Source organism: Carcharhinus amblyrhynchos, chromosome 15 (assembly GCF_965287045.1).
Source record: "Carcharhinus amblyrhynchos chromosome 15, sCarAmb.v2.hapA, whole genome shotgun sequence".
NCBI lineage: Eukaryota > Metazoa > Chordata > Chondrichthyes > Carcharhiniformes > Carcharhinidae > Carcharhinus > Carcharhinus amblyrhynchos.
Window position 1 is genome coordinate 12,329,342 of NC_137338.1, and position 20,332 is coordinate 12,349,673.

At 43.2% G+C, this 20,332-nt stretch overlaps 1 protein-coding gene across 1 annotated transcript in view; it reads right to left on the reverse strand.

Annotated features, from left to right (window-relative positions):
- Positions 1–261: 261 nt before the first annotated feature.
- Positions 262–20,332, reverse strand: part of LOC145353512 (protein FAM3B-like) — a 29,135-nt gene continuing 9,064 nt past the window's right edge. Inside the window, exons 4-8 of the mRNA XM_080204321.1 lie at positions 18,797–18,855; positions 17,250–17,300; positions 11,840–11,927; positions 6,391–6,523; positions 262–762 (exon numbers count right to left, since the gene is read on the reverse strand). Of these exons, the coding sequence (XP_080060447.1) occupies positions 688–762; positions 6,391–6,523; positions 11,840–11,927; positions 17,250–17,300; positions 18,797–18,855 (406 nt within the window). The 3' untranslated portion in view covers positions 262–687. The remainder of the gene's footprint in view (positions 763–6,390; positions 6,524–11,839; positions 11,928–17,249; positions 17,301–18,796; positions 18,856–20,332) is intronic.

The following is a 20,332-nucleotide window of genomic DNA, read 5'->3' on the forward strand; positions in this document are numbered from 1 at the left end:
ACCTGCCAGCGCTTGGCCCGTGGCCTTGAATATTATGGCAGGGGAAGTGCTCATCCAGGTACTTTGTAAAAAAGGTGAGGCATCCTGCCTCCACCACCCCCCCAAGGCAGCACATTCCAGACTGTCACCACCCTCTGGGTAAAAAGTTCTTCCTCAAATCTCCCCCAAACCCCACACTTTTAACTTGTGTCCCTTCATAACTGACCCTTCAACTAAGGGGAACAGCTGCTCCCTATCCACCCTGCTCATCCCACCATAGAATTTGAATTCAATAAAGAAATAAGGATCTATCGATGACCATGAAACCATTGTCGATTGTGGGGAAAAACCCATCTGGTTCAGTAATGTGTTTTAGGGAAGGAAATCTGCCGTCTTTACCCGGTCTAACCTACACGTGACTCCAGAGCTGCAGGATGATTCTCAACCCTCCAAGGGCAACCAGGGGTGGATAGTAAATGCTGGTCAGCCAATGACGCCCATGTCCCACAAATGAATAATAAAAAAGTGAAGTCTTGTTTGATCATGTGCCGGTGGAGCTTGCTTTTATGCTCTGCCAGTTAATCTGATGCTACTCTCAGTGACTACTTTCATCCAACTCATATGTACCCAGTAACCCAGCTGAATCAGGTTGTGAGACAGGAAAGTTGAGCTGTGCTGTGAGCCACACCGAGATGCCAGGAGCGCCCGTTATACATAGTCTGTCTTTGGCGAGAAACAACCATCAATCTGGATCTCATCCGCCCAGTTCCCACTGTTGGTAACCTGTTAAAATAAGAAAAAGCTAGTAACGTTTCGTAGGAAGAACACACTGGCCGAAAATTTCCCATCCCATCCACTGTGGGAATCGTAACGGGCGAGACAGAGAATTTGGCAGACCATTTAAAAGTCCAATGAGCTTGGGACGGGAAATTTCGGTCTTGAGGCACACTTAGATGGAAAATCCCATCCATTTTCCTTTCCCCTTTGTCTCCTCTCTCATTTCTCTCGCTGTTAATTGATTTCAGAGATGAGGGTGTCCATCTTAAGAAGAGGGATTGAGCAGTTTAGGCCTATACACTCCAGAGTTTAGAAGAATGAGGGGCAAATCGAATTGAGGTACATAAGATGCTAAAGAGTGTTGACAGGGTAGACATAGAAAGGATGTTTCCTCTTGTGGGGGCAATTGAGGACAAGAGGTCATAGTTTTAGGATAAGGGGTAGAAGATTGAAAGCAGGGATGAGGAGAAATAACTTCTCTCAAAGAGTTGTGAATCTGTAGAATTCACCACCCCAGAGTGTGATGGATGCCGGGACATTGAGTTGATGTAAGGAGGAGAAAGATTTTTAATTAGTTATGGACCAAATGGTTACAGAGAATGGGCAGGAGCTGAGGCCATGACATAATCTGCCATGATTGTTTGGAGAGGTTGAGGGACTTTCACCCAACTCATATATATCCACTGCCACCTTTCTAAACAATAAGGGAAGGAACCAAAAGGACAAAAAAAATCTCCTATTCTTGTTCCGAGTTCTTAAATAGGAACAGGAATGCGAACAGATTTGTTCAATTCATCCCAAAAAAACCTCGACTTTTAATTATCTATGAAGCTCTCCTTTAAATGGTCCACATATTCATCACACCAGCTAAAACGTCAATGCTGCTCAACTATTTTAAACTTGAGTTCATGCCCTCCTTGTTCTGGAGTTTGTGGTGGTGTCAAAAATATAGTTACAGGCAGTCACTGCGCCAACCACACTTGCTGAAAATTGCACTGTAAGTCAAAATGTTGTAAGTTGGAATCACATTACCCATAGGAACAGTGGTACAAGTAGGACATTGGTTCCTGAACCAAGGCTGGCAATCACTCACGGGGTGCCTAACAGCATTAAGTGCTCTCACACGTTGCCCTGTCAAGTCGCTGAGGCGACTGATTATGTCTGCACGCCTTAGCACAAATTCCTCAGTTATTGTGGGGGAATATAGCAAAAGTATTGAACACTGTCAGTTGCCTGATTAATCTTGAACTATGCGAGTCTGAATGCTTATTAAATAGGACATAGTGAATTAAAAATGCGACGGTTGTATTAAAAGAAATGGCAAAATAAAACATAATTTCCAAGCTAATAAAGATAGGTTAATAGGAACATAACATAGGGACAGGAGTAGGCCACTTGGCCCCTTGAACCTGCTCTGCCATTTAATAAGGTCATGGCTCGTCTGTGGCCTAGCTCCATGGACCTGCCCCCAAGGCCCATATCCCTTAATACTCCTGCTCAATAAATAGATTGTCTCTCAGACTTAAACCGAACAATTGAACCAGCATCCACTGTTGTTTGAGGAAGAGTTCCAAAACTCCAGCGCTCTCTGCTTGTAGAAGCGTATCTAACATCTCTCCTGAATGGCTTGGCTCTAATATTTAGGTTACGGCCTCTGGTTCTAGAGTCTTCAACCAGTCAAAACAGTTCATCCTCATCTACACTGTCCTTCCCTGTAAATACTTTGTTCGAACTATCCAGTTATACGTGGGTGGCGCAGAACGTCAACACGCACATTTGAACATGCGTTGCAAAGTCAAAATGGGGTGTCAATTTATAAATGCTGTAAGTGCCATTTGTTGCAACTCAGACAACATAAGGTCAAAGACTGCCTGTATTCCTAAAGGATGGAGAATATTTGTGATTATCTTTCGCAGAATCAAAGTTCTTAATTTCTTCAAGCTACCCTCACAACTCAGACATCTTAATGAGATATCTGCTTCGTAGCTGTCTCCCACGGACATCACAGTATGATGATTTGTGCCCTGTTACCATGGAGATACATCCTAACATTCAGATGGGGTTGCTCTACATAAGAACATAAGAAATCGGAGCAGGAGTAGGCCATCTAGCCCTTCAAGCCTGCCCCGCCATTCAATAAGCTCATGGCTGATCTGAAGTGGATCAGTTCCACTTTCCCGCTTTCTCCCCATAACCCTTAATTCTCTTGTCTACCAAAAACCTACCTACCCGTGTCTTAAATATATTTAGCGAGGCAGCCTCCACCACTTCAACGGGCAGAGAATTCCCGAAATTCACCACCCTTTGAGTGAAGAAGTTCCTCCTCAACTCTGTTCTAAACTGCCCCCACCCCCTTATCTTGAGGCTGTGCCCTCTAGTCCTGCTGTCCTTTCTGAGTGGGAAGAATCTCTCTACCTCTACCCTATCCATCCCTTTCATTATCTTATACGTCTCTATAAGATCCCCCCTCATCCTTCTAAACTCCAACAAGTACAGACCCAGTCTATTTAGTCTCTTTTCATAGTCTAACCCCCTCATCTCCGGTATCAGCCTAGTGAACCTCCTCTGCACTCGCTCCAAGGCCAAAATATCCTTGCGCAAGTGCGGCGACCAAAACTGCACACAGTACTCCAGCTGCGGCCTCACCAGTACCCTGTACAGTTGCAGCAAGACCTCCCTGCTTTTATATTCTATCCCCCTCGCTATAAAGGCCAGCATCCCATTTGCCTTCTTGATCACCTGCTGCACCTGCAGACTGGGTTTTTGTGACTCATGCACAAGGACCCCCAGGTCCCTCTGCACTGTAGCATGCTGCAGCTTTTTGCCCTTTAAATAGTAATCCCTCCTACTATTATTCCTGCCAAAGTGGATAACCTCACACTTGCTAACATTGTACTCCATCTGCGAGGTCCTCGCCCACTCGCTCAGCCTATCTAGATCCCTCTGCAGACTTTCCACACCCTCCGCACAATTTGCTTTTCCGCTCATCTTTGTGTCATCAGCAAATTTCGTCACCCTACACTCAGCCCCCTCCTCCAGATCATCTATATAAATGGTAAATAGCTGAGGCCCCAGCACCGATCCCTGCGGCACTCCACTAGCTACCAACCGCCAACCAGAATAGCATCCATTGATACCAACTCTCTGCCTCCTATTAGACAACCAATCCCCTATCCACGCTAACACCTTACCCCCAACTCCATGCCCCCTAACCTTCTGAAGCAACTTTTTGTGCGGCACCTTATCAGACGCCTTTTGAAAATCGAGAAACACCACATCCACCGGTTCCCCTCTGTCTACCGCACTAGACACATCCTCATAGAATTCCAATAAGTTCGTCAGACACGACTTCCCCTTAACGAATCCGTGCTGCGTCTGCTCTATTAAACAATTCTTCTCTAGGTGCCTCGCTATTTCTTCTTTGATGACGGATTCAAGCATTTTTCCAACAACAGACGTTAAACTAACTGGCCTATAATTCCCTGCCTTTTGCCTGCTACCTTTTTTAAACAGCGGCTGCTACTGCATCTTATGTCATTTGGTTCAGTAAATGATCTGATTTGGTACACTGCCGCAGATCCTTGCCTGTGCTTTGTCCTCTAGCCTAAAACCATTTGTTTCTCTTCCTGCTATTTATATCTCTTCCGTCATCTCAATACCTTTGCAATTGCCTAGTATGAAACATCGCTTATTGTTCACCAAGCCAGGTGATTCAGAACATTATCTTATTTATTTACTGGTGTCGCAACTAGGCTCACATTAACATTGCAGTGAAGCTACTGTGAAAATCCCCGAGTCGCCACACTCGAGCGCCTGAGGGAGAATTTAGCATGATCAATGCACTTAACCAGCATGTCTTTTGGATTGTGGAGAGAAACGGAGCACCTGGAGGAAGCCCATGCAGACACGGGGAGAATGTGCAGATTCCACACAGTGACCCAAGCCAGGAATCAGACCCTGCTGCTGAGAGGTAGCAGTGCCACCATGCCACCCCTTTTGTATTTGGTTAATTTTACAATATTTTTGAAACTCACCCACCATTTGTTAATATCCTATCCTTTCCACTTCTTGTTCCAAATTACCACTGCCACCACAAATAAATGCCCCCGGCATTGAACTCTGTGACATCCTCTTAAGTACTGCTTGAGATGGTGATGCAGTTCCAATAACTCACACCTTGCTCTGAATTCTCTTAAATCTGCTCTTACTGTAACTGTGTTGAGCTTTGTTTGCTCTAATTGCTTCAGGGAATGCTTTGTCAATCTCAGAAATTAGCTTCAAGCTCCATGCCTTTCTCATGGATGAATTAATCACATTTCGCCACGACATCAAACCTTAAAACCCAATATCAGCAAGTGCTACTAACATTTTTTAAGGCAGATGCCTTCTTGCTTTGACATTCAATTATTCTCTCATTCAGGTGACTTTCGTTAGTTATTTCACAATGTTTGCCATTTCCCCTGTCACACCCATGATCTGATTAAGAAGTTGATAATCTGCTGTGCATTCCGATGTACGACTCAAATCCTGATTCAAATGATTCTCTTGAACAATATATTGGCCCAATTCCACAGCCACTTCTTTAAGTATCTCTGGAATCCATTCAAGACTGGTATCTTCCATAATCTTCTGCAATAAATCATCCCTTTTAGCTTTCTTACCTGAAATAGTTATTTATTTTCTTGATAAATACACGAATAGGATGGGAATAGAGGGGTACGGTCCCCGGGAGAGTAGGGGGTTTTAGTTCAGTCAGGCAGGATGATCAGTACAGGCTTGGAGGGCCGAAAGGCCTGTTCCTGTGTTGTAATTTTCTTTGTTCTTTGTTTTTATTTTTCCATACTTCCTCAGTCAAATTTCCAAACATTCAACTTCTGGGTCAGAGATACCATCCCCAGGAGGATTCTTTTAGTGCTCGGAATTTTCCCATTCCGCCCGCCACAGAAATCCGAGTGGGTGAGGGGCAGACCACAGAAAGACCCACTGATCTGGGGTGCGATCTTACAGTTTCGGGATAAGCGAGGCCATAAAATCCCACCCAGAGTCTTTGCTTTTTTATCTGGTCACCTGATTTGATTTGATTTATTATTGTCACGTGCATTGGGATACAGTGAAAAGTATTGTTTCTTGTGCGTTATACAGACAAAGCATACCGTTCATAGAGTACACAAGGAAGAAGGAAAGGAGAGAACGCAGAATGTAGTGTAACAGGCACAGTTGGGGTGTGGAGAAAGATCAACTTAATATATGGTAGGTCCATTCAAAAGTTTGATGACAGCAGGGAAGAAGTCACCCAAGTGAGCGCTCTTTACGGGCAAAACTGACCAAGTTATTGGGCCGGGGGGAGCGATTGTTACTGAATCCAGGAAAGAAGCTATTGAGTTCAGGGGTATAATGGGTAAACTTTTCCAGGAGGATCTCCACTCACATTCCCACATAACTGGAATGGAGTAACCCACAGGTATGAAGCCACAGGTAGCTTTGGGACTTGTAAACATTGGTCAGAACTTCCTTTAACCTGCTCTCGCCATAAGTAACAGCAGCAGCACCTGACTGCTGTGGAGGGGAAGGGCCTGATGTAATGATGAGAATAAGTTTCTCATAAAGGACTGCAAGAATCACTAGCTCACTAACCTTCTCCCTCTGAAAGGTCTTTGGCAGTGTGAATCCTTTTGTGCCAAGAAAGACCCAGTTTCCTCGGAAGGCCAATTTCCATATCTCCTTGCTACCCAAAGTCTCGATGTATTTCTTGGCTTCTCTTGTCAGCCTTGGAATAATCAGAAAAGGAAATTACAAACTTATAAAGGGCGTGCATTGCTATAGAGAGCTGAACATTACAGGTGCCACCTCTCAGACCCAATGTTGAAATGCTTATCACTTAAATGATTTGATTTGATTTATCAATGTCACATATATTAGTATATAGTGAAAAGTATTGTTTCTTGTGCGCTACACAGACAAAGCATACCGTTCATAGGGAAGGAAAGGACAGGGTGCAGAACGTAGTGTTACAGTCGTAAAAGAGTTAGAATGAAGTTTAGAGGCATAGAGTGTGAGTAAAAGATAGAATCAGAAGGTATGCTGGGCACAGTTTGTAAGAAGTCGCCTCGCTCCAGAGATTGAATGCTGTAGCTGATAATTGCTCCATTGTTCTGGAACTCATTAAGGCACATTTGCACTAAAGCACATTGGGCTGAAATGGAGAGGCCAAAATATTGCAGACAATGTAGCAATCCTCTTCCAAACAATATCTAGAACTCTGATTTTGAAGCTGCCATGTAATGTTCTCACCCAAAAGGACTGGCCCTCCTAAAGAATGTCAATTTAGTGTTCAACTGAGCTCCGTATCCGTTTAATTGCAGAGTTAGAGATCCACTAAAGGAGGCTACGCTCCTTGTGGATTGATTTTTTTCAGGGAGTGGAGGAGCAACGCTTTCCATTCTTTGCCACTCCCTCTCGGATTTTAGTTTTCGCTCATGTAATGGGGGTGTTGCTGGCCCGGACAGCATTTATTGTCCATGCACAATTATCCTTGAGAAAGTGGTGGGGAGCCGCCTTCTTAAACCTCTGCTGTCCATCTGGTTTAGGAACATCCTTGGGCAAGGATTTTGACCTGGTGGTATTGAAGGAACGGTGATTGTCAGAATAGGGTGTGGCTTTGAGGGGAAACTTGTGAGAGATGATGTTCCCAGGCATCTGTTGCCCTTGTCCTTTTGGGTAATCGAGCACCTGGGTTTGGAAAATGCAGTTAAATGAGCCTTGGTGAGTTACTGCAGCGCATCTTATAGATGGTGCCCACTACTGCCACAGTGCCTTGGATGGGGTGGAAACAAGTGTTTAAGATGGTGGATGTGGTGCCAATCAGACACACTGTTTGGATGATATTGAGCTTCATTTGGTGATCAGGAGGTGAGTTACTAGCTGCAGAATTCCCAGGCTCCGACCTGCTGTGGTAGCGGCAGTATTTATATGGCTGGTTCAGTTAATTTTCTGATCAATGGTATGGTGATAGTGGTGGATTCAGCAATGGTAAGGCTGTTGATTTAGGTTAGATTTTCTCTTGTTGGAGACAATCATTGTCTGGCACTTGTGTGGGGCAACTGTTCCTTGCTACTTATCAGCTCAAGTCCAAATGTTGTTCAGGTCTTGCTCCATGCAGACATATCCAGTTCCAGTTTCTGAGGAGCTGTGACTGATACTGAACTTCGTGCTGTCATCAGCAAACATCCTCACTCCTGACCAAGCGATGGAAGGTAGGTCTTTGTTGGAAATAGCTGAAGATGGTTGGGTGTAGGACAGTAGCTATACTGCTAGTACTATACCATAGACCTTCAAATCGTGGGAGAGAATTAAAAGAGCAAATATGTTAACAAATTTTTGAGTATTAAAACAATAGGGCAGGAATTATTGGGGACTTTATCTACCCTAATATCAACTGGGATCGAATAGTGTGAAGGGCGGGGTGGGGGGGGGTTAGTCACAGTTCTAGATTTAATTCTAGGAAATGAAGCTGGGCAAGTGGATGAAGTAGAAATGGGGACCATTTTGGAAATAGTAATCATAATTTTTAGTCAGACCTAACATCACTGTGGAAAAGGACAAAGGTAGATCGGAAATAAATATACTAAATTGGGGGAAGACAAATTGTACAAAGCTGAGAGGTGAGCTGGCAAGAGTAGATTGGATACAGCACTTGGAAGGAAAAACTCTGTCAAATCAGTGGGAGGCATTCAAAGGCAAGAATCCACAGGCACAATGTAGACATGTCCCCACAAAGAGAAATCATAGAAACCTACAGTGCAGAAACAGGCCCTTCGGCCCATCGAGTCTGCACCGAACACAATCCCACCCAGGCCCTACCCCCATATTCTTACCTATTATATCCACTAATCCCTCTAACCTACGCATCCCTAGACACTAAGGGGCAATTTCTTAGCATACATCTTAACCCATACATCTTTGGACTGTGGGAGGAAACCAGAGTACCCGGAGGAAACCCGCACAGACACAAGGAGAATGTGCAAACTCCACACAGACAGTGACCTGAGCTGGGAATTGAACCCAGGACCCTGGAGCTGTGAAGCAGCAGTGCTAACCACTGTGCTACCGTGCCGCCCATGGAATGGGCAATGCCACCAAATCTAGGAACCCTGGTTATCCAAAATCACACAGGCCAAGGTAAAGCTGAAAAAGAAAGTTTATTACAGCCACAAAAGACTTCATACAGTAGAAAGCCAAGAGGAGCATAGGAAGTACAGGAGTGATGTAAAAATGGAAATTAGGAAAGCAAAGAGAGGATATGAAAAATATTGGTAGGTAAAATCAAAAAATATCCTAAGATGTTTTACACTATATTAAGAGCAAGCGAATAATTAAGTAAAGGGTAGGGCCTATTAAATATGTACATGGTAACTTGTACAGGGTGGCACATGATGCAGTGGTTAGCACTGCTGCCTTGCAGCTCCAGGGACCTGGGTTTGATTGCTGGCTTGGGTCACTGTTGTATGGAGTCTGCACGTTCTCCCTTTGTCTATGGGTTCTTCCCACAGTCCGAAAGATGCGCTTGTTAGGTGCATTGGCCATGCTAAATTCTCCCTCAGTGCACCTGAACAAGCGCCAGAGTGTGGCGACTAGGGATTTTCACAGTAACTTCATTGCAGCATTAATGTAAGCCTACCTGCGACACTAATAGATAAACTTTAAACTTTAAAAACTTGTGAATTGATTCAGAAGATGTGGACAGGGTTCTCAATGAGTACTTTGACTCTGTCTTCACTCAGGGCAGGGCTGATGCAGATATTCTAGTTAAAGTGAAATGTGAAATATTTAACACAATGAGCAGAATGAGAGAGGAAGTATTGAGGGACTGGCATTCTAGAGGGTGGATAAATCACTAGGACCAGGTGGATTGTATTCCAGGCAGTTGAAGGAAGTCAGGGAGGAAACTGTGATGACTCTGGGGATAATTTTCCAATCCTCACTAGCAAGGTACATGAGGATTAGAGGTCGGCAACTGTTGTATCTTTATTTAGAAAGGGTGTACTGGATAGGCCAGTAAACCTATAAGACGGTCAGTCTAACTTCGATGGTAAGCAAATTATTGGAAATAATTCTGAAAGACAGGATGAACTGCCACTTAGAAAGACAGGCATTGATCAGGAATAGTCAGCATGGGCTTTTTTTCATTTGATTTGAGTTATTATTGTCGCATGTATTAGTATAGAGTGAAAAATATTGTTTCTCGCATGCTGTACAGACAAAGCATAATGTACATAGAGAAAGAAAGGAGAGGGTGCAAAGTGTAGTGCCACAATCATAGCTGGGATGTAGAGAAAGATCAACTTAATCATCTTGCTCAGAGAAGCTCGTGTCCTACTAACTTAATAGAATTTTCTGAGGAATAACAAAGAGGATAGATGAGGGTAGTGCAGTGGACATTGTCTAATGGATTTCAGTAAGGCATTGATAAGGCTGCACTTGGCCGGCTGGTCAGGAAAGTGAAATTCCATGGGATACAAGGGAAGGTGGCAGGTTGGATCCAAAACTGGCTCAGTGACAGGAAACAAAGGGGAATGGTCGATGAATGTTTTTACACGTGGAAAATGGTCTCCAATAGTATTCCACAGGGATCAGTCTTTTGGGGCCCTTGCTGTTTGTTGTACTTATTAATGCTTTAAATTTAAATGTGGACGGCATTATTGGGAAATGTGCAAATGACACAAAAGTTGGCCATGGGGCTGACTGTGAAGAGAATAGCTAACAACTCCAGAATGATAGTTTTTTCAAATTTTATTCGTGAGACATGGGTGTCGCTGGCTGGCCAGCATTTATTGCCCATCCCCAGTTGCCTGAGGGCAGTTGAGAGTCAACCACATTGCTGTGGCTCTGGAATTACATATAGTCCAAATGTAGACAAGCTGGCAGATTTCCTTCCCTAAAGGACATTCGTGAAGCAAATGGGTTTTTCCGACAACGGTTTCATGGTAATCATTAGATTCTTAATTCCAGATTTTTTTTAACTGAATTCAAATTTTACCCACTACTGGGGCAGGATTCAAACTTGGGTCCCCAGATCATTAGCTGAGTTTCCAGATTAATAGTCCAGCGATAATACCATTAGACCATTGCCTAGTGGCATTATTGTTAGACTATTAATCCCTTAGAGAAGTGGCAAATGGAAAAGTGTGAGGTAATGCATTTGGAAAGGGTAAACAAAGCAAGGGAATATTCAGTAAACAAGAAGACATTGAGTGGTTTTGAGGAAGTGACAGGCTCTGGAATACATGTCCACAGGTCTGTGAAGGGGCAGGATAGGAGGACAAGGTGGTCAAGGAAGCATGTGAAATGCTTTCCTTTATCGTGCGAAGGCACTGAGTACAAAGTCAGGGATATAACGATTGAACTGTACAAAATAGTGGTTAAGTTGTAGCTGAAGTTTTGTGCACAGTTCAGGTCACATTACAGGAATGGCATAATTGGAGAGTGTGTAGAGGAGATTTACAAGAATGTTGCCAGGGCTTGAAAATTGCAGCTATGAGGAGACATTGGAGAGACTGAGGTTATTTTCCTTTGAACAGGGGGGGCTAAAGGGTGAGCTAATTGAGGTATATGAAAGAGAGAGTCATTTACCCTGGCTGAAGGGGTCAATTACAAGAGGGCATCGATTTAAGATGATTGTTAAAATAGGAGAGGAGATTTAAAAACCTTTCAGAGGGTGTCCAGGTATCTGAAATTCATGGCCTAAGCTGGTGTTTGAGGCTGAAACCTCATTTAAAAGGTACCTTGATCTGCACCAGAAGTGCTGGAACCTGCGAGGCTACAGACCAGGTGCTGGGAAATGGGATTAAAATGAGCGTCAAGTTTCTTTTATTCTTTCTTGGCCTGATCAAAAATGAAGGGCTGAATGGCCTCTTTCTGCACCGTAACATTTCTATGGTAGAACTGTCATCAGTCATTGTGGTGTGGATGGGATATTCACAATAAGGAATGAGTTTGAAGCAGTCACAGTGGCACATGTTTCAGACTGCTACCCTTCTTTAACCTCCCCCTAATGTTCACAGGACTGGTGTTGGTTTGCACTCACTTTCTCGAACTGTCATCAAATGTTGCCATCAAGATAAGGGAGCCATCTGGTGCCTTTTTAACAAAGTCAATCATTGGCTTTGAATTGTCTGTCAATAAATTGAAAGATGTCATATATAAATAATTAACATGAACACAAGTAACTGAAGAATCACTGTGAGCACCTGTTAAACAAAGAGAAAGCTTGCCAGTCACTCTGTAAGTTTGGGTCACTGAGCCAACAAGCTTGGAAGAACGTAAGGAAATTAAGGATCATGCACCTTATTTTCAAATCCCTCCTCCCTAACTCTCCTCCAAGTCTAGCTGCTTGAGCCTTCCCAATGTTGACCAAGAACAAAGAACAAAAAAAATTACAGCGCAGGAAGAGACCCTTCCACTCTCCAAGCCTGCATCGACCATGCTGCCCGTCTTAATTAAAACCCCCTACTCTTCCGGGGACCATATCCCTCTATTCCCAACCTATTCATGGATTTGTCAAGATGCCCCTTAAAAGTCACTACCGTATCTACTTCCATTACCTCCCCCGGCAATGAGTTCTAGGCACCCGCCACCCTCTGTGTAAAACATCTGTCTCAAACATCTCCTTTAAATCTTCCCCCTCGCACCTTAAAACCTGTGCCCCCCAGTAACTGACTCCTCCACTTGGGAAAAAGCTTCTGGCTATCCACTCTGTCCATGCCTCCCATAATCTTGCAGACTTCTATCAGGTCACCCCTCAACCTCCTTGCTCCAGTGAGAACAAACCAAGTTTCTCCACCTCTCCTCATAGCTGATGCCTTCCATACCAGGCAAAATCCTGGTAAATCTTTTCTGTACCCTCTCCGAAGCCTCCACATTCTACCGGTAGTGTGGGGACCAGAATTGAAAACTATATTCCAAATGTGGCCTAACTAAGGTTCTATAAAGCTGCAACATGACTTGCCAATTTTTAAACTCAATGCCCTGGCCAATGAAGGCAAGCATGCCTTATGCCTTCTTGATTGCCTTCTCCACCTGCATTGCCACTTTCAGTGACCTGTGTACCTGTACACACAGATCCCTTTGCCTATCAACACTCTTAAGGGTTCTGCCATGTACTGTATATTTCCTACTGTATTAGACCTTCCAAAATGCATTACCTCACATCTGTCCGGATTAAACTCTTTCTGCCATCTCTCCCCCAATTCTCCAACTGATCTATACTCTGCTGTATCCTTTGACGTTCCTCATCGCCATCTGCAAATCCTCCAACCTTTGTGTCATCCGCAAACTTACTAATCAATCCAGTTACATTTTCCTCCAAATCATTTATATATATTACAAACTCCACTATTGCTGGCTGTTCCTTCATCTGCCGAGAACCAAGTTCTGGAATACCCCTCCAACACCTCCCCAACACTCTACCTTTCTCTCTCTCTCCTTTAACACATTCCTTAATCCCTGGCTCTTTGCCCAGGCATTTGACCATCTGTCCTAGTATCAATTTTTATGTCTTGGCATTATACTTGGCTAATAAGCTCTTGTGAAGAACCTTCAGGTGTTTTACTGTGATAAAGGTGCCTTCTAAATATAAGATATTTGTTGAAATGAAGGAAAATCATCTGCAAAAGAGCAGCCAGTAATGCAAATGATGCAGAACAAGCATATTCTGCATTGTTTTTAAAAAAACAGTCTATGTTATGGTAGTGGCCATCAATTTAAAAGCGTTTGGCTCCAACCCTTTCTATCCTTTCCCCACCACAAGTCAGCACACTCTGAGATTAAAGTCAACTTGCGGTTGGCATGGATGGGGCATGGAGAGTGTGTGGGAAAGGTATTATGGTACGGCAGATGATAAGTACCAGGCTGCCCAAATCCCAAAGGGAATCCTGAAACAAGCTGCCACAACAGTTTGCAATTTGTCTATCATGAGGAGATGTTTGAAGACAAAATAAGTAACCCTTCACTCCACTGGTGATGATTTTAAAAATTAAATTTAAACAAAAATAAATAAAGAAAATGAAAAATAATAGTAAAAGGCACAAGAACACCTTTACACTGTTAATAATACTTTCCGAAAAGACATTGGCTTAAATAAACTCAGAGCTAAAACCGCTTTTTCAGTTAACAGTCCTCATCAATGTCTGATCTATAAAAATCATTCCAGTAACATTAAAACACTCCTGCTGCTGTACGAGGAACCTCATCTCACACAGATTCTCTTCTCTGACAAACTGGTGCTCATTGGTCTGGCTTCTGCAGTCCTTCAGAAGTGCCTCATTCCAGAATTGATCAACTGTGTTTTCAATTACTTTACGGCTACTGTACTTACAAAGTAAGCACACAATTTTGCCTCAGACATTTACCATCTCCCAAATGTATGTGTTTCTTTTGAAATCCAACAGCTAACTTCACAATCTATTCTCTTATCTGCCTGATGTAAATTCCTAGTCGAGCTGCTTCCCTGGCCCCCTGTTCCTTACCATTCCGTGATGTGGAGATGCTGGCGTTGGACTGGGGTAAACGCAGTAAGAAGTCCCACAACACTAGGTTAAAGTCCAACCAGTTTATTTGATAGACTGGTTGGACTTTAACCTGGTGTTGTGAGACTTCTTACTGTCCTTACCATTTCAACAACTTGCCTTCACATCTCCTTTACTGATGTTTTGACCTGTGCAATCTAACTACCTTCAGTCCAGTTAAGGCAGTCACACCCATACACAGACACGTAAGCTTGTTTCCCAATAAATGACAATGATATTGCGAAAATATTAAGAGTTCTCATTGTCTTCACAATGTTGAGGGGAAGCGAGGGGTGAGGGCATTTTTTTTTGTTCTTTTCTCCCGCTATCTGTCACATAGTTCCAATGCACAGGGGCAGTACCCAGATGATTTGTCTCATGGGATGTGAAAGGGAGTTCTGAGTTAGCTAGCTGACCCACAGGCAGCCTTTTAGTTTTAGTAATAGCTGGGAAGGAAAGGGTTAAGATGATTTTTTACCTATCAGGATATTAACAGTTTACTTATATGTGGATGCAATTGCGGTATTAAAATAAATGAGACATAATTTTTAATACTGACTATCTATATTTGCATACTAAATACTGTATTTCATTTGTTCAAGTGTATTTCTAATATGTTTATGCGCCTCAGTCAAAATTTGAGTGCAGCAGCGATGGTGGTAGAAGTTCAAGAGTTCAATAACTAAATCCATGAGTGTGCAGAATGTACAATATAGTTTTGAGTCCCAGGACAGTTACTGACACATTAAGTGTCAAAATAATAAGGGGTTTATTGTCCAAGACATAGAAAGTATTATTTCTTGGGCTCAGAAAGGACACTATCAGATTGTTTTGGCAGTGTGCCTATGGGAATGGTATTTGGATAGGCATGACCTTAGTTACACAGCAACAAGAAAATAATTCTTGCCAGAGGGAAGCAAGCCAATTTCTGGATGGACAAGTGGAATATGTCATCGCAATTGCCTAAGGTAACTTGTCATGCTTTGGGCTGACATGTTAGTATGAAATGAAATTGAATCTAAACTAATTAGGAGATATATCCTAGATAGTGAAGACAACATTATAATGAATTTTGGCTCAGTTCCTCAGATGTTTGGAGATGCCTGTAGCACTCGCCCAGAGCTATTTGACTATCCAGAGGTTTCCCACAGCCATAGGTTAATATTTTGTCTCTCTTGTATGATTTTTCATGTTTTAAAATACATTTTTTTCACACCTTAAGCTAAGATTTTGCCTTTGCGAATTTATCTCTTAAGTTTTCTTAAGTTTTTAAGAGAATCAGACCACCGACAAAGAATCCCTCATTACAGGGGAGAACTGTCAACAAGCCAATCTTGAACGGAACATGGAAGGATTCACTGCTTATCTTTCCTGCAGGTAGAAATTTTCTTTTGCAGCCTCCTTATTTACTTGTGAGAGTTTCCATCTCTCTGCCCTTAGATAGTCCACAGGCAGGGAGACTGAAATCTGACTTGAGTTCCTCTGTGAAGTCTCCAGGCAAACCATCTGGGGATTGTAAACCTTTAAATCCACCAAAGAGTAGTCAAATGTCCTCCAAAACCTCTTATGGGATACATATTCATGTCCAGCCATGTTACAATGTATAAAACATGCAGGCAATATGGGAGCCCTCCACGACCCCTGAACTGAGTATAAAAATTGGCAGGTCATGCTGCAGCTGTACAGAATCTTGGTTAGGCCTCACTTAGAACATTGTGTACAATTCTGGTCACCACACTGCCAGAAGGATGTGGATGTTTTGGAGAGGGTGCAGAAGAGGTTTCAGACCAAGATGTTGCCTGGTCTGGAAGGTATTAGCTATGAGGAGAGGTTAGGTAAACTCGATTTGTTCTTACTGGAACGACGGAAGTTGAGGGGCGACCTGATAGGGGCCTACAAGATTATGAGTGGCATGGACAGAGTGGATAGTCAGATGCTCTTTCCTGGGGTAGAAACATTAAGTACTAGGGGACATAGGTTTAAGGTGCTTGGGGAAAAGTTCAGAGGAGATGTGCAAAGCAAGTTTTTTAGAGGGTGCTGAATGTCGGGAGCGCACTTCCCAGGGAGGTGGTGGGAGCGGATACGATAGCGGCATTTAAGGGGCAATTAGACGAATACATGAATAGGATGGGAATGGAAGGATACGGACTCTGTAAGTGCATACGGTTTTAGTTTAGGCAGGCATCATGATCGGCACAGGCTTGGAGGGCCAAAGTGCCTGTTCCTCAGTTGAACTTTTCTTTGTTCTTTGCTTGTTTAACTGTGGCACTGTCAACAGGCCACACAATCCTACTGTAGCTTCCATGACCTGTCCTGTCCCCTGTTACATCAAGTCTCAGTACCTATTGTACATGGTGCTAAGGCAAAGTTGACTCTTCATTCATGAGAGTGTTGATGCGCCTTATATTATAGATGCCTTGTATTTTGGAGTGCATTATCTTTTAGGTGTCTTATATTTTGGTGTGCATTATATTTTAGGTGCCGTATATTTTGGAGCACATTATATTTTGAAAGTTATGTTATTTCAGATAGTGCAGTTTCAGAAAAATGGTTTAAATGCAGCCATTTCCTTAGCGTTCTTCTGGCAATGTTACATCAAACAAGCAAGTTTGCGTGTGGGTTTCCTCCAGCTGCTCTGGTTTCCTCCCACAGACTGAAAGACGTGCTGGCTCGGTGCATTGGCCATGCTAAATTCGCCCTCAGTGTACTCGAACAGGCACTGGAGTGTGGTGACTGACTAGGGGATTTTCATAATAACTTCATAGCAGTGTTAATGTAAGCCCACTTGTGAGACTAATAAATAAACTTTAAACCTAACCCTCACTCAGCCCCAGTGAACAAGCCATCCATGGAATCTGACTGTTCAGGGATGAATACTGTAGACCACAGCACGGAGAAAGGGAAGATCCAAATTTAAAATGTCTTTCTTACCACCTCCCCACAGATCAAAGTTGCCAGTGTCGATAAGTTTTCCTGTCTTGGCTGTCAGAAAGAAACATGAACAGAAAAATCGTTACAGGTTCGATTTATATAATGAAGAACATAATTTTCAAATACTGTTACTTGTGAGAGTTCGGGCATGGTTCATTATTGTATTTTAAAAGCAAAATACTGCGGATGCTGGAATCTGGAACGGAAACAGAAAGTGCTGGAAAATCTCAGCAGGTCTGACAGCATCTACGGAGAGAGAATAGAGCCAACGTTTTGAGTCAGGATGAGCTGATGAAGGGTGATCCAGACTCGAAATATTGGCTGTGTTCTCTTTCCACATGTGCTGTCAGACCTGCTGGGATTTTCCAGCATTTTCTGTTATTTTTTCCACAGGGGATTTTCACAGTAACTTCATTGCAGTGTTAATGTAAACCCACTTGTGACATAATCAAATAAACTGTTTGTTTCAATGTTGTATTTTCCCTGACTCTCTGACCCTGTCAAGGGCAACTCTGCCTGGGTATGGGGGCCTGAAATTTTGACTGTACATTTTCCAAAAGCGTTGCTTAGTTAGAACCAACACCGAGGTCAAGTTGGTCTTATTGGGCAGCAATTGTGTGCACTCCCTGTTGCCCTTCATTACTGAGAAGGGCATGCCAACCTTTGAGGACACAATGTTCTGACTTGGGAGATAACTTGCCATAGTTCCTTCATCTACTTTGGAAGTCTGAACCTAACACCATATGGGAACACTATGGCCCATAAGTACTGCAGTAGTTTGAGTAGAATGTCCCCACCCAACCTTCTCATGGCAGCGTGAATGAGAGATGGGAAAAAAATATGCCAGCATTGCCAGAATTCAAAGAACAATTTAATTGTGAGACAAATCATTCCCTGGGTGCAAGGTGGGGGGCGGGGGGGGGGGGGGCATCTCAATTGTTTTTGAGAAAGTGGCTCACCACCACCTTCTCAAGGCCAATTGGGCAACAAATTATGAAAGAATTCCCAGGGGCATCCAAAACACAAGGTGCCCTCGAACAAAGAATCTCGGTCAACTCACAGATTGTTGATTTGGGAATTTGTAATAACTCCACAAATTAGGTGAAAGTCCCATCACCAAGTTACTTTATTTACACCATACATCTGTACACAACCAGCTTTCCAGTTGCTCCCTGCTGAATGCAGGCTGGGAGTCTGTCCCATCTGCTTTAAATAGGGAGCATGAGGCTCCCTGATTTAACCATCAAGTAGGATTCATCAGGCAGTTCATACTATAGCAAGCCAACCTCATTAGCCTGGCTGAAGTTATCACAAAATTGGAAAATTCACACTGCCGTTCTTTTGAGGACATTGTTGAAAGACAGAATAGTTTTGCAACAGAGCGTAATAAAACTGGTTGAACAGTGAGTAATGCTGCCCAGCTGGTGCTACCATAGACAATTGTTCAATATCCTAGTCCTTAGAAGGTTTGACTACAAATTAACAGATGCCTCATAGTGTGACATTTTAGGGGTATTTCAACTGAATAATTATAAAGGAAAACTCACCTTCCACAATGGCAATATTCATGCCCCTCGCAACGTTGCCCTCCATGCTACCCAGAAGTCTGTTTAAAAATATATTTTTAAAAAATTGATTATATTAACTGAAGTTGTCGCTTTAATTTATAAATCTTTTGCCAAAATTACTCAAGGGTTAAACTTTTACAGATGCATAGGAAGCAGCCTTCCTGGTTGTATCACAGCTTGGTATGGCTCCTGCTCTGTCTAAGACTGCAAGAAACTACAAAGGTTTGTGAACGAAGCCCAGTCCAAACCAGCCTCCCATCCATTGACTCTGTCGACACTTCCCGCTGCCTCAGAAGAGTAGCCAGTATAATCAAGGACCCTATGCATCCCAAACATACTCTCTTCCGCTTTCTTCTGTCAGGAAAAAAGATGCAAAAGTCTGAGGTCATGAAACGGCCGACTCAAGAACATCTTCTTCCCTGCTACCATCAGACTTTTGAATGGAGCTACCTCATATTAAGTTGATCTTTCTTGCACCCTAGCTATGACTGTAACATTACGTCCTGTACCCTCTCCTTTCCCTCTCTATATACTTTTCACTGTGCACTAATACATGTGACAACAATAAATCAAATCATTTACTCTGCCCCAGAAATTGCCTTAGCTCCCAAACACGGAAGGAAGTAACCTACTGCACAGTGATGAATATTTCTAGTTCAAACACAAACTATTCATGTAGGAGAAGACCATTCAGCCCCTCAAGCTTGCACTGTCACACACTGGTCTTCAGAGCCAGTTATAAATTTGTTTCTCTGTTATTCCTGGAGAAGAATGTCATCCATCCAAAGTCCATTTCACATTCAACCCAGGGAGTCAGTAAGTAGGGCATTGGCACCAGAATACCCAGCAGGGAAGAAGCTGTTCTTGAGTCGGTTGGTACGTGACCGCAGACTTCTGTGTCTTTTTCCCAATGGAGACGGTTGAAAAGAGTATGTGCAGGGTGTGTGGGGTCCTTAATTTTGCTGGCTGCTTTTCCAAGGCAGTGGGAAGTGTAGACAGAGTCAGTGGATGGGAGGCTGGTTTGCGCGATGGATTGGGGTACATTGACAACACTTGAAATGAGACTATATTTTGCCGTTGCTATCAACACACCTGCATGGGAAATCCTGCCTTACAAAATCTGATCGAGTTTTTTGAAGGGTGACAAGGATATGCACGAGGCCAGTGCAGTAGATGTTGTCTACATGGACTTTAGCAAGGCCTTCAATAAGATACCTCACGGCAGAATTATCAGTAAGAATTGATCACATGGGATCAGGGAGATTTAGCCAACTGGATACAAAATTGGCTTGCTGGTAGGAGGCAGATGGTGGTGGAGGGTTGTTTTTCAGACTAAAGGCCAGTGACCAGCGGTGTGCCTCAGGAATCGGTGCTGGGCCCACTATTGTTTGTCATTTATATGAGCGCTTTGGATGAGAATATAGGAGGCGCTGTTAGTAAGTTTGCGGATGACTCCAAAATTGGTGGTGTAGTGGATAGTTAAGAAGTGGACAGTGAGGTAAGTTTAAAGCTAAG